The 13,111-nt window shown below is 52.3% G+C and overlaps 1 protein-coding gene across 4 annotated transcripts; it reads left to right on the top strand.

Moving 5' to 3' along the window:
* The first annotated feature begins 575 nt into the window (after positions 1–575).
* On the top strand, positions 576–12,558 carry CDKL1 (cyclin dependent kinase like 1). 4 transcript variants are annotated; one of them, XM_041409935.1, is made up of 9 exons: positions 576–830; positions 3,064–3,185; positions 4,985–5,057; positions 6,954–7,044; positions 7,753–7,953; positions 9,464–9,546; positions 9,924–9,980; positions 10,550–10,634; positions 11,466–12,558. In XM_041409935.1, exons 1-9 carry the CDS (start codon positions 663–665, stop codon positions 11,699–11,701), a joined length of 1,116 nt encoding a protein of 371 aa, XP_041265869.1. In that variant the 5' UTR covers positions 576–662; the 3' UTR covers positions 11,702–12,558. The 4 variants fall into 4 exon arrangements, with proteins under 4 accessions (XP_041265869.1, XP_041265885.1, XP_041265877.1 ...); XM_041409951.1 differs by having other exon boundaries at positions 610–830; positions 10,479–10,634; XM_041409943.1 differs by having other exon boundaries at positions 610–830; positions 9,464–9,519.
* Positions 12,559–13,111: the final 553 nt, after the last annotated feature.

The following is a 13,111-nucleotide window of genomic DNA, read 5'->3' on the forward strand; positions in this document are numbered from 1 at the left end:
TGGAGTGGGGTGCCCACACTCATATTCAGATCTAATATTGAAAGCAATTACCACCACAAAAGGCCACCTTGGTCAGGGGATGAGGAGAGGGATGAGGATCCAGGGACCCAGGCGGGTGCACCAGGAAAGAGAACAGGATGGTAAGGGATGGAAAATTCGACCAAAGGAAGGGTCTGGCTGCTGGCAGGAGCCCATTCAGCGGCAGAGACCTGAGATACCAGTGGGAAGATGTTCAGGGAAACCCCCAGTGCCAGAGGGAAGTGCAGACCCTGTGGAAAGATGTTGCCCTTCCAACCCTGCAGGAAAACGGAGTCAAACCTAGCGATCCTCTGGAAAGGCAGAGAGGTGTAAAAACAACGCGATCATGGCAGGGTGGTTGGAGCTGTGGTCTCTAAGGTCCCTTCCGACCCAGTCCATGAGTGGACACGGCGCTGCGGGGCATGAAGCCCGGGGGGATCGTGAGGCGCGGAGTGAGTGTACGGCCCCGCAGCGGCCATGGGGATCCCCGCTGTCCCTCCCTCCCTTCTCCCCGGGCCCGTCCCGGCCGTGGCGGTGTCCCCGGGGCGGTTCTGGGGCCGTACCCGCCGGGGCGACTCCCCCGCTCGGGGCCCGCCCCGGCTCCGCGCTGAGGCGGCGGCAGAGCGCGGCGGGGCCGCCCGGCCATGGAGCGCTACGAGAAGCTGGGCAAGGTCGGGGCTGGCTCCTACGGCGTCGTCTTCAAGTGCCGCAACAAGGACACGGGGCAGATTGTGGCCATCAAGAAGTTCCTGGAGTCCGAGGAGGACCCGGTGATCCGGAAGATCGCCCTGAGGGAGATCCGCATGCTCAAGGTGGGCGGGCGCGGAGGGACGGACCCCTCTGCCGGCCATGGCCAGCCCTGAGGGAGCTGCCGGGGACGGTCGTGAGGGGTCAGGGTGTGAGGACATCCATGAAGGGACATCGTGAGGCTGCAAGGTGTGAGAACAGCGAGGAGGGGACAGAGTGTCTTGAGGGGACGGGGCGCCGTGAGGCGACGGGGTGTGAGGGCAGCCATGAAGAGACGGGGCATGAGGTGATGGGGAAAGCAAAGAGACGGCTGTGAAGGGGCACCATGAAGCGCCCAGGTCAGAAAGCCGGTGCCAGGGAATCCGGGGGATCTGCCCGGCCCAGGCAGGAGCCGGTGGGAGCTGAGGCACGGCCGTGAGCAGCCGCAGGTGCCGGCTCCTGTGCCGGAGTCACGGTGTGCCCTGCACAGGGGGAGCGAGCCAGGCTCTGTCCCCCGCCGAGCCAGCGATGTCCTGGCCGCTGTGGGCACAGCTCTGCCCTTGGTGTGTGTCACAGACCCCTCTGCGCCCAGGAGATTCCCCGGGATAGCTGGAGCCGCTGTAAAACACATGGGCAGAAAGCGAGGTTGGGCAGCACGAGGAGAGGGACAGCCAGGGGACACAGCTCTCCCTGCTCCACAGTTGATAAATCTGCCCCAGCTCCTTCAAACGCCCTTTCTGAGCCTCTGGTTGTGCAGGATGCAGCTGTGGATTGAATGCCAGGGGCTGTGTAGGGTCAGGTATTCCACATGAAGTGACAGCAGAAGTGGCAGCAGTGAACCTTGTCCTTGCTGATCCTCTCCTGACCTCTCTGAGCGCTCATCCTCTCACAGAAATGGGTTACTCCTTCAGAAATGAGTTACACCTTCAGTCTCTGGCTTTATTTTCCCCATGAAATAAAAACACAGGAGCATCTGCAGTGAGTCACACCCCAGGTCTGTCCAGCATGCAGAAATGAGGAGAGACCCAGGAGAAAGGAGGAGAGGATTGGGTAAAGGTTTCTTTTCACACTCCCAGCTCCTGGGCAAGGATTCTGCAGCAAAAGCTGTGCCTGTTGCTTCATCCATCTGCAGACTTTTGGGACTCTGTCCCATCTCTTTGGAGCTCGTGTGTTCATTTGGTCTCCATAGTGTCCTGAGGCTTTAGGAATGCGTTGTGTGAAAAAAAATATTTCCTTTTCTTTGTTACAAACTTGCTGCTGGGTGATGGCACACAGTACCCTCAGCTTTGTGTTCCAAGAAATGGGAAGTGTCACCTTGGCACTTTTTCCAGGGGGCTCATGATTTGCACACCTGCTATCCTAGCAAAACAGTCATCTAGGAAAAAGCATAATTATTTTTCTGTTACATTTTGGAAGAAGCAGCCAAAGTTTTTCTCCTATCCAAAGTAAACACAAGACATGTAGCTATGTTATTTCAGTGAATAATGCTAGATTTACATTAAGATTTAAATGATGTTAAACATCTGAAAAGGAAAATAATCATGGCAGAAGTCCCTTGTAAAGCAGCTGGGAGCTGCATCATCCTTAAGGATCCAAAGCTACTGCAGCCAGGCACAGCAGGATCTGTGTTGATCACTGTTGACTTTAACAAGTGCAGACCTGCTTGACTCTTTTCAGCTTTTTCTCTGCAAATAGTGACTGTTTGTTTGTTTGTTGAGGCACTTCCTAGCTTAGGCAACTCCTGTTTGTCAGAGATGGAGTGACATTGTGTTTCATCAGTAGAATATTATGGGTCTTGATAAATGATTTTTCTGCCCAGTAAACACCTTCAGACCACGGGATTTTTGTGGCCAGGAGCCAAGGGACGTGGAGTGGGAGTTTGCAGGCTCTTGAAACCATAGAATCCCAGGATGGTTTGGGTTGGAAGGGATTCCAATCATCCCATTCCATGGCAGGGACACCTTCCACTGTCCCAGGCTGCTCCAAGCCCTGGCCAGTCTGGCTTTGAACACTTCCAGGGATCCAGGGACAGCCACAGCTGCTCTGGGCACCCTGTGCCAGGGCCTGCCCACCCTCCCAGCCAGGAATTCCTTCCCAATATCCAAGGACAAGGGGGACATCGGGCCTTCCCCGTGCCAGAGGGCAGGGCTGAACACTGAGCAGAGCTTCTTGCCCACCCATTGAGCTCTGCTCCCAGAATAAGTACAAAATAAGAGGCTGAGTTGTGCTTGTAGAAAGGGTTCAGCTTAAGGCATTGTGACCCTGCGGGACAAACCTGTGCCCCCCACCCTCACCCTGCCCTCGCTCTGTGTGTTGCAGCAACTCAAACACCCCAACCTGGTGAAGCTGCTCGAGGTGTTCAGGAGGAAGCGGCGGCTGCACCTGGTGTTGGAGTACTGCGAGCACACCGTGCTGCATGAGCTGGACAAGCACCCCCGCGGGTGAGTGAGTGCCCCTCTGCCCCGGAGCACCCGAGCACGGGGTGTCCGTGCTGCTGCCCCGTGGCTTTCCAGAGGGATCTCATTAATTACAGGAGAGGTTTCTCAGCCCAGTTGCTGTGGTTTGGCACAGGAGCGGTGTGGGAGCCGCGTTCCCGCACAGCCCCGCTCACCGCGGAGACGGGAGCGCCGAGCCGAGCGTTTGGGAGAGCTCTGGCTGCCGGGGGAGCAGCGAACCGCGCCTTGCGAGCAGCTTTGCTGCTCCTTCCACTGCTCCCGTCGCTGGGGCACTGCGGCACCCAGACACGGAATCGGCGACTTGCAGAGTCACTTGGGTTGGAAAAGCTTTGAGACCATCGAGTCCAGCTGTTAATGCAGCACTGCCGTGTTCACCATTAAAGCGTTGTCCCCAAGTGCCACATCTACACTTTTGAACACTCTGAGCCCTTCAGAGCGAGGGCTAATTCCTAAGAGCTGTGCCTGCACCTCTCTGCAAAGCTCCTCTTCGAACAGGTGCTTGCACCAAGTGTGAGCTCCGCACGGGGTTTGTTCCGTCCACACCTTGTTAACACCACTGCCTCTGTCCCTAATTATCCCTTGGTGCTGGAAAATGCTAAGCAGAAGTCCATAAATCGTTTCACAGCTTGTGAATGTGCCTGCAGCACGGGGGGGTTGAGTAAACAAGAGCTTGTTGTTCACTCCCTTTCTCCCCGGTGAGGAGCACCAGGAAAAAGGAGCATGTGACAAAGCTGACAGCTTCGTGAGCTGCCACCCCACTTTGAACCTGTTCCCTGGAATCTGAAGAGGGGATGGATAACTCTCCTGAAGGAAATGCTTCCCAATTGCTGACTGTTGGTCAGAGCAAACATGGAGCAGCTGGCTGCATGCTTTGCTTTTCAGCTTTGCTGGGGCAGATAGATGGTCAAGTCTTTCATGGTCGGGTTAACATGGGTGGGCATGTGCTGATTCCAGCTCATTTGACCAACTCCATCCCCTTTTCAAGCTGTCACAGCAGCACTCCCACCATTCTGGGATGTTTCTGGAAGGAATCTCTCCTCACAGTGTCAGCAGAGTGTCACCGACCCACTGACAGCACAAAGTGAAAGCCATGCTCCAAAGAAAAACTCAGGCTTGCATTGTTTTGGTTTGGTTTGGGGTAGTTTTTTTCTTTATTACGAATCAGAAGCTTTTCAGCACTCAACATGTGAAATAAAATTGTGTTTGAGTTGGAAAACGCCAAGATTGTCACTTCTGCCTTTCCTGGGGTTGTGGAAGATCATTACAGACAGCCAAGGAAGTTCAAGAACTGTTGCCCAGTAACTGAAAGAAAGGAGAGGGGGCTGGGAAGTTTGCTGGCTGTGGGAGGGAAGGAGGGGGATCCAAACCAAAGCAGAGCTTTATACTCTGGTCTGAGCACCCTTCCCTGGCCCATCTTTCACCTCTCCACTCTGCACAATCAGTGCCATGGCAGCATTCCATGTATCTACACCATGGATACTCCAGCAGTTCCAGCCCTGAGAGGTGCTGAGGCAGAAATTCCTGCTGGCACTTCAGGATTGCCAGGAATCCTAGGACAGGGTCTGAGATGGACTCACTTTGCTGTGTGTCACAGTGGCAGCCCTTGCTGGCTGTGACAGTGGTGCCAGACATAAATCCTTGTTGCACTGACTGGCTTTGGAAGTGTTTCCTGACTTCCCTGATGGTTTTGCTCAGAGATCCCTGTACAATGTCAGCACTCATTTTCCCTGAAATAGTGAATTTGTTATTAGTGGCCAAAATAAAACTGTGGTTTTTTCCAACAGGGTGCCAGAGTACCTGGTGAAGAGCATAACCTGGCAGACCCTGCAGGCTGTGAACTTCTGCCATAAACACAATGTGAGTCCCCTGAGCTGCACCAGTGATTGCTGGAACGTGGCCTTGGAGGAGAGAGGGGCGTTCTGTTGGCATTTTCCTGATTCCAGAGCTTTCATGGGATGGAATCAGGTGGAATCTCCTGTTTTGAACAGGAAACACATCTGAAATACTGGTGTATACCCACACCAGCTGCCTTCACTGTCACACAGGCCCCTTGGCTTGGCTGTCAGGGAATAATTTGCTCTAATGACCTTGGACAAGCCTCCAGGAGGAATGGGAATGATCCTTGTGTGATTCCCTGGGCCCTGCACTACTGCTGCCCTTCAGGAACCTGCCCTACCAGCTCATCAGTTGGGACATGAGCAAACTGTGGCTGATTTCACAGAAAGTCCTTCACTTGACTGGCATGGGGTTGAATTATGGCATCAGTGAAAAGATTTCAAAAGTGAGACACAGTAAACCCTTTTTACTCCCTCCTCTGCTCTGTGGAGGGAGACACGAGCTGTGTGCGTGTCAGATACATCAGTGGGAATTTAAGAAGCAGGGAAGGAGAAGGAGCCTTTTGGAGAAGTTTCTTAGGCAAACTTAGCTCTAATTGTCTTTATTTTTGTTCATCTGCCAACATTTGAGATTGAAGAGTGGGGCAGATTTAAGAGATGGCTCTGGAATGGGTGTTTTGTCTTTGCTGAGGGAATTACGTCCAGTTGAGCCGCAGGAACTTGGCCACAGGTCTCTCCTGCTTCCAAGATTTGTTGGTTTGAGTCTTTTCCTGTTCCCCTGCTCAGTCTGGAAGATATAGTGGAGTTTGAGAGCAGAGGGAACAATGGGATGCTGCAGCCTGAGCTGCTGTAGATCACAGCTAATGAGGTTTTGTGCAGCTGCCCTTTCTGGAGCTCCATGACAGTGGTTTAATAAGCAGCATTTCAGTCCTCAGGAGGAGACACAATAATTTACCACCAGCTTGGCAAGGAAAGTCCAAGGTGTTTGCTCTGAGGTGATGATGGGAGAGGGACAACGTGGGTGAGACCCCAGTGAGTTGAGTAGAACAAAAGAAATAAAGGTTAGTTTGATCAGCAGAAATTCTTTGCCAAGCCCAAATTCAGTTGTGAAGGACGAGGTCACATCTAAAGAGTCACAGAATTGCTGGTATTGGAAGGGGGCTCTGGAGATCTCATCCAACCCTTCCAGTCAGTCTGGCTCAGCTGGAACAGGCTGTTCAGAAACTTTTCCAGTCAGGATTTCAGTATCTCCAAGGCTGGAGTCTCCACAGACTCCCTGGACAAGCTGTTTGGGTGTCTGGCCATGCCATCAGTACAAAAGATAAAATAAATTGCTTAGGTTTCAATGGAATTTCCTGTGTGTTCAGTTTGTGCCCATGGTGTGTGTCCTTTCAGTGCACCACCAAGAACAGCCTGGCTCAGTCTCCTTTACCCTTCCCATCAGGTATTTCATGCACACTGAAGAGCTTCACCTGGAGCCTTTTCTTGGTGGTCCCAGCTCCCTCATCCTCTCCTGGGATGTCAGACACCCCAGTCCTGTAAATTCCAGTGGCACTGGAGTCACATCTTCCCTCTCTGGAGGGTCCCAAGCTGGACACGGCTCTGGATGTGTCTCACCTGTGCTGAGCAGAGCTCTTGCTGAGCTTTGGCAGCAAAACCATTTGGCATTTGGAGCTTCCCAGGGGGTTCAGGGAGCTGCCTCCGTGCTGCCTAGGGGATGCAGAGCTGGCAGCTGAAGCTGGGAGCCTGCACAGTGCCTGTCCCCAAGGGTGGGCTATGGACAGGTCATTGTCCCGCTGCTCAGAAATCCTTCCAGCTTCCCTTTCAGCAGGAAGAACTGCCTGGCACAGTGTGCCAGGTGTGACTGCATTTATCTGAGGGCCAGGTTAAATCCTTCTAACCTTGCTGCTTCTTCCAGTGCATCCACCGGGATGTGAAGCCAGAGAACATCCTGATAACAAAGCACTCGGTCATCAAACTCTGTGACTTCGGATTTGCTCGAATACTTAGTGAGTGCTGAATTTATCTACACTCTTTATGTACTGGGAGTGTGGGATGAGCCATGCCAACCCTCACTTGCCTGTGTCTGATGCTCTGCAAACCCTCCTGTGTGGTAGCTGTGTGTTTTCCCAGGGAAGCTCTGCTGAAGGCTGGGTGGAGATTCCTGAACCGTGCAGGGAAGGGAGCCCGGACACCGCGGTGACATCTGTAAACATCTGTAAACAAACCGAGCTCCCCGCTGGGGGTGCTGCCACGGGGAGGTGGAAGTCGGCCTTGGGCGTCTCGGGGCTGCCCAGCCGCTCTTTTTGCAGGGCTGGAGACACAGCTGGAGCTCCCTGGCAGGAAAAGCCCCTCTGGCTGCCTCTGCGAACAATGGCTTCGCATTTTCCGTTGTAAATAAACCCCCTAATAATCTGGTTTTTTTTAGCTCCTCTTCAGACAAATCACATGGGTTCTGAGAACTGCCCACTGGTGCTGCAGGGCCCTGCTGTGGAGCTCTGCACATTTTCATTTGGAGGAAAACACGGTCTCGATTTTTAGCAGATCCTCGGCGTTTCCAAAGCTGGGCTCTGCTGGTGGCCAGTGACTCACCCTGCTCCTGCAGCTCTGGCCTGCCCAGGAGGTGCCCCAAAATGCTAAAAGTAACGATGGCTCCTCTGCCTCGCTCTGATCCCGCGTTCCTGTGTCCGTGTCTCTCTCCCCTGACCCCGAGCCAGCCGGTCCCAGTGACTACTACACCGACTACGTGGCCACCCGGTGGTACCGCTGCCCGGAGCTGCTGGTGGGGGACACCCAGTACGGGCCCCCCGTGGACGTGTGGGCCGTCGGCTGCGTGTTCGCCGAGCTGCTCTCGGGGGTGCCCCTGTGGCCGGGCAAGTCGGACGCGGACCAGCTGTACCTGATCCGCAGAACCCTGGGTGAGTGTCCCCGGCACCCGCGGCCCCGGCGCTTGCCCTGGAGCGATGCCCTCCGTGCTGGGAATGGGGAGTGGCCAGGGGGGAATTCACCCAGCGGATCTCTCCCTTTAGGTTTATTTGAGGGGTTCCTGTCCTTTAGAGAGAGCTGGGTGTTCCTGGCGTTGTGTACGTGTGCTAACAGGCTTGCGGTGAACCGGGCTGAGGATCGGGATCGCTGCCTGCAGACTGCCTGGAACCGTCCCTCCACTCTCCAAACCCTCTGGGAAGCTGGGTCTGGTGCAGGGTAGATTAGGAAAGATGTGGGATTAGGAAAGCTTGGTGGCCACTGGATGCCACCCCTGCTGGGGTGGGGTAGCACAGCAACTTCAGCTGTCTCCACATAGACAAAAACATGAGGTGCCTGTATCAGAAAGGACCAGGAAGGTTTTGCATAAAGGTTTACAAGGTCCAGGTGTGTTTCAGGGTTTGGTACCAAACACAGTGGTCTGTGAACAGCTGGATTCAATTCATCCCAGCTTTGGAGGTCTCTGAAGTGTTGTCAGGGCCTGTTGATGGCTGTGTGCCTGGGAAGGGCAGTGTGAACATCACAGCTTGACTGTTCCACGTGGTTGTTGTTGTTCATCAGTGAATTTAGGAGCCACTTGGTGTTTGTTTGTTAAATAACAGAGCCATTATCCCCCATAACACTTAAAATAATCGAGTGCCATTGATTCTTTTCAGTTTTGGTGTGTAACATCTGATTTCTTGGGTGACAACGAACAACCCCCCACTTTTCACTGGATTTTGTTGTAATGAACAGAGAGTTGTAATTTTAACTGAGCAGTTTATAAAACTACAAAGGTGACTAATGGCTTTAAACAGATAAGCTCCTCAGCTAGAAAAATAGTTCATCACTGATTGCTTGATCCTCCAGAATTCATTAATGCCAGTGTTAGGCAGATATAATTTATTTTTAATGACAGGGTTTCAGCCAGAGGAGATTCCCATTGATTGTTGGATCCAGGTGCTGGAGTGAGGCAGTGCTCACAGAGCAAAGCTCCTTGATTGAAGCTGTGCCATTATGGGGTTGGCATTGTACTGCCTCCTTTGCTATGGATTTGATTTTAACCCTTTCCTCGCTCTGGGGTGCTCTGAGCTTCAAAAAAACTGCCTTGGGGAAAAGCTGCAGCAGGTTCAGGTGGGGCTGTGTTCCAGCTTTGTCCTGTACAGCACCCTCAGGAGTGTCCAAAGAGAATTTCACCCAGGAGGAGTTAAATTCTCCTGAAGCTGGAACACTTGTGGCCCTCCCTTTCCTTCAGCACAGTCACACGGGTGTGGGATCAGTGATGGCCCAAATGGACATTAATTGTCACAAAAGAACATTGCCTTGGCTCACTTGGTGGCATTCCACCTCTTCAGATGCTGTCTTGGATGGCATCAGCCTTGTTAGAGGATACAAGTTCAATGCAGGCACTGTAAAATTAAGTAAATTACTCCATTTTTTTTTTCTTTTTTAAATTCTTGGTCAAAGGGGATCTCATTCCCAGGCACCAGCAAGTGTTCAGCACCAACCAGTTCTTCAGTGGGGTAAGAATTCCAGACCCAGAGAGCATGGTAAGAGCTGCCTCCAGCTGCACTTCCCTCCCTTCCCACCCTGCCCTGGAATTGCTGTGCAGTGTTTTTTCCCTATCCAGAAGCTTTGTCCTCTACTTTGCCACTGTGCACCAGAATATTATTTGGAGGTGGCTGAAACTCTCATGACATTTTAACTTACAGCCTCTGTAAAAGCAGTCCAAAAATGTTTCATCTCTGCTGCTTTGCCCTATTTCTGGTGGCACATCCTCAGTGCTGCCAGGCCTCTGAGCACATGGAGTGATGGAGACATTTAGTGAGGTCATGTTCCTATGGAAAGCTGGGTTTTGGTACCCTGATGAATGAAAAGGTTGCTAATATATTGAGTCCATTCACTGGTTGTTTTGTTTCCCCTGCAGGAACCATTGGAAGTGAAATTCCCTAATATTTCATACTCTGCACTGGCTCTCATGAAGGTGAGGAAACTCCAGGTTGTGGAGGAACCCAGCACTGGGGTAAACAAATCATCTGGTGTGAGAGTCTGGGACTGAGTTATCAGAGATTCACTGAAAAATAGACCTGGTTTGCTGCCCCATGGGATTGCAGCTGTTCCTTGAGCCACAATTCCTGCTACAATTGTGGATTCTCCATCCCTGGAAGTGTCCAAGGCCAGGCTGAACAGGGCTTGGAGCAGCCTGGGATAGGGGAAGGTGTCCCTGCCTAGGGCAGGGCGTTGGAACAAGATGGTCTTTAAGGTCCCTTCCAACCCAAACCATTCTATGATTAATCCTTGTAATTGTTGGATAATTAGCTGCTCCTCAATCTTCGTGCTGACTCTGAAAAGCCACTCTTAGCATCCATTAAAAAATTACTAACACGTGTACCTGTGGGGTACCCATGGGCTGTGGGGAGCAGCTGGAACTGTGCAGGGCTGTGTAAGGAGTGTTTGTGTGATCCTCCTCCATGTTTTTAAGGGCTGCCTCCGGATGGACCCTGCGGAGAGGCAGAGCTGTGAGCAGCTCCTGCAGTTCCCCTATTTTGACAGCTTCAGGGAGGCGGCAGAGCCGGGCAAAGAACACGAGAAGGGCGCTCGCAGACCAGCCGGGCTGACTCGGAAGCACGTGCCAGGGGTAAGCTTTCCATGGCGTTTAATATTCCTCCCTAATTAGGGGCTGTTCTTCTGCTGGCTCCCAGGGTGGGCTGTGCTGGCAGGTGAGGGTGTTGGGCTGCTCTTGGTTCTGTGCTGAGGAGAAAACAAGCCCCTGGCTAAAGAGTAACTCCGTACAAACTGGATTTTGCACTGCGGCTCCATGGGGCACCGGGGATAAACAGCACAGCCCTGGTACAGTAGGGTTCATCCAGGAAAGGACATTCCTGACAAAGAGCAGCAGGAGGGCTGGACAGACTGGACACACTCCTGTGGCTGATTTGAGTACTCTGGTGCTTTTTAATCCTGAATTATGGAGATGGAATAACCACCACTTCTGTTTGTAACAATTCCACACATTACCCCACAGACTGTGTGTTTCTGCAGCTGGAGCTGCCAAGCAAATGTCTCCCTGCTGCTCTGGCTTTTCCAGGTGCCATCCCAAGGCCCCAAATCCAGCCTCACAATGCAACTCATTCCACAGTTCTTTATTCCTGGGAGCCACATTCCCCATGGCAGCTCTAAGGCTGAGCTGGGAACAGGTAGGGGAATTGGAGGTGAGGGATGGAGAACTGCTACAGGATGTCAATTCTGGGTCAGACTCATTGGAGTCTTCCATTTCTATGATCTTGGACATTTTTCTTGCCTAATGGAATTTTTTAATGAGTCCAGTCATAAAACCCCAGCATCTAGCTTGGAAAGTACAGGATTACAGTAGGAATAGTTTTATAGCTCATATTCCGTGTGAGAATTGATTCCATGTGTGCTTTATTCCCATTCCCAACAAACACACATGGTGTAACTTTTCCTTTAGTTACAGCACCTGCCTCAGCTGACCTGCAGCAAAGTTCTGCCAGCTTTGGACAGCAAGAAGAACTGCTGCAAAACAAGGAAATCAAAGTACCACTTCCCAAACATCTGACCAGGTGGCACATCAAAAGTTGTTCAGAGTCATCCAGGATTTATAAATGGAGGATACGCAGTGAAAAACTCAATTACCAAAAGTTATGGTGTGCACAGAGTGATCCGTCCTCTACTCTGGGTCACTGATGGAGAGGAAGTGATGCAAAAAGAACTCCAAGCTCATCTTAGTGTTCTGTGTACAAAGGCAAATGCATTCTGCTTTAATTCCTGACTGCCTCCTGGGTCAGGATTACCCCAACCCAGTGCTTGCAGTATGAAATCTGAAACTCTGTCTCTGCATTTCAGACTTGGCAGGAGAACTCTGCCTTGTCCCTCCTGGGCTGAGCCCCTGCTCTGAGGAGCTGTGCCTGTGCTGCTGAAGGGCTGTGGCTGCAGCCCAGGCTGGGAGGGCTCAGCTCCTGCCCTTGCAGAGCTCAAAGGTCTCCAGGTGCTGCTCGGCCTTCAGGGGCTCCACAGGCACCAGGAGAACAGAGCAACAACATCCCTGCTGATTCTTTAGTCTTTCCAGAGCTTCTCCTGCAAGTTTCATCCTTGAATTCTGCTTCTGACAAGAGTGAGGGCACTTGCTTGTAGTCATGAAAATTATTTTATCAAAACTAATCATGAATATAATTTATAACAATGGCCAGACACAGGCAGGAATCCTACCTAAGTGTTTGTATTAGAACAACTGGGGTTTGTAGAATCTCAGAACATAATATTGTAATGATTTTGAATAAAAGAAATGGAACTTTTTCCAATTTACTGGAGGTGTTTTGCTATATAAAACTTCACTACTGGGCAAGAACATCCTCTTTTTACTGACACAGCAAAGATGTTTTGCCAGTACATTTTGTGTTCCACAGCAGTAAAAGCCCTTTCAGTGGGACAGATGCCATGTCATGGGTGTGCCTGTTGGCCTCGTTTCCTTGCACATGGAAAACCATCTCTGAGACAGCACCGTGCATCTGACTGCTTGGAGTTGTTGCCTTCTGCCCTTCCCTGCCTCAAAGCCAGGGATTTGTGTGAAAATGCTGTGCTGTCCCTGAGGATTCCCTGAGAATGCTGAGCCATTCCCACTGCGCTGGCACCAGTGAGGCCAGTCCTGGGGCAGTTGTGAGTCTCACAACAAAGGCATTGAGGGGCTGGAGCGTGTCCAGGGAAGGGCACGGAGCTGGGAAGGGCTGGAGAATTCCTGAGGGAGCTGGGAAGGGGCTCAGCCTGGAGCACAGGAGGCTCAGGGGGCCCTTGTGGCTCTGCACAGCTCCTGCCAGGAGGGGACAGCCGGGGGGGTCGGGCTCTGCTCCAGGAACAGGGACAGGAGCAGAGGGAACGGCCTCAAGTTGCACCACAAAGCTTTAGGTTTGATATTGGGGAAAATTCCTTCATGGAAGGGTTTGTCCAGCCCTGGCGCAGCTGCCCAGGACGGTGCTGGACTCACCATCCCTGCAGGGATTTAAAATCCATGTGGATGTGGCACCTGGGGACATGGGTCACCGGTGACCTTGGCAGTGCTGGGGGAACCCCTGGACTCCAGGGATCTCAGAGGACTTTTCC

The sequence above is a fragment of the Onychostruthus taczanowskii genome, unplaced genomic scaffold (assembly GCF_017590055.1).
Source record: "Onychostruthus taczanowskii isolate IOZ18803 unplaced genomic scaffold, ASM1759005v1 scaffold100, whole genome shotgun sequence".
In the NCBI taxonomy this organism is placed as follows: domain Eukaryota; kingdom Metazoa; phylum Chordata; class Aves; order Passeriformes; family Passeridae; genus Onychostruthus; species Onychostruthus taczanowskii.

Bases quoted from the DNA above. Each gene is read 5' to 3' on its own strand.
- CDKL1 (XM_041409935.1), top strand. From the start codon at position 663: ATGGAGCGCTACGAGAAGCTGGGCAAGGTCGGGGCTGGCTCCTACGGC. The intron at 831-3,063 runs GTGGGCGGGCGC...TGTGTGTTGCAG, and splicing joins GGGAGATCCGCATGCTCAAG to CAACTCAAACACCCCAACCT. The intron at 5,058-6,953 runs GTGAGTCCCCTG...TGCTTCTTCCAG, and splicing joins ACTTCTGCCATAAACACAAT to TGCATCCACCGGGATGTGAA.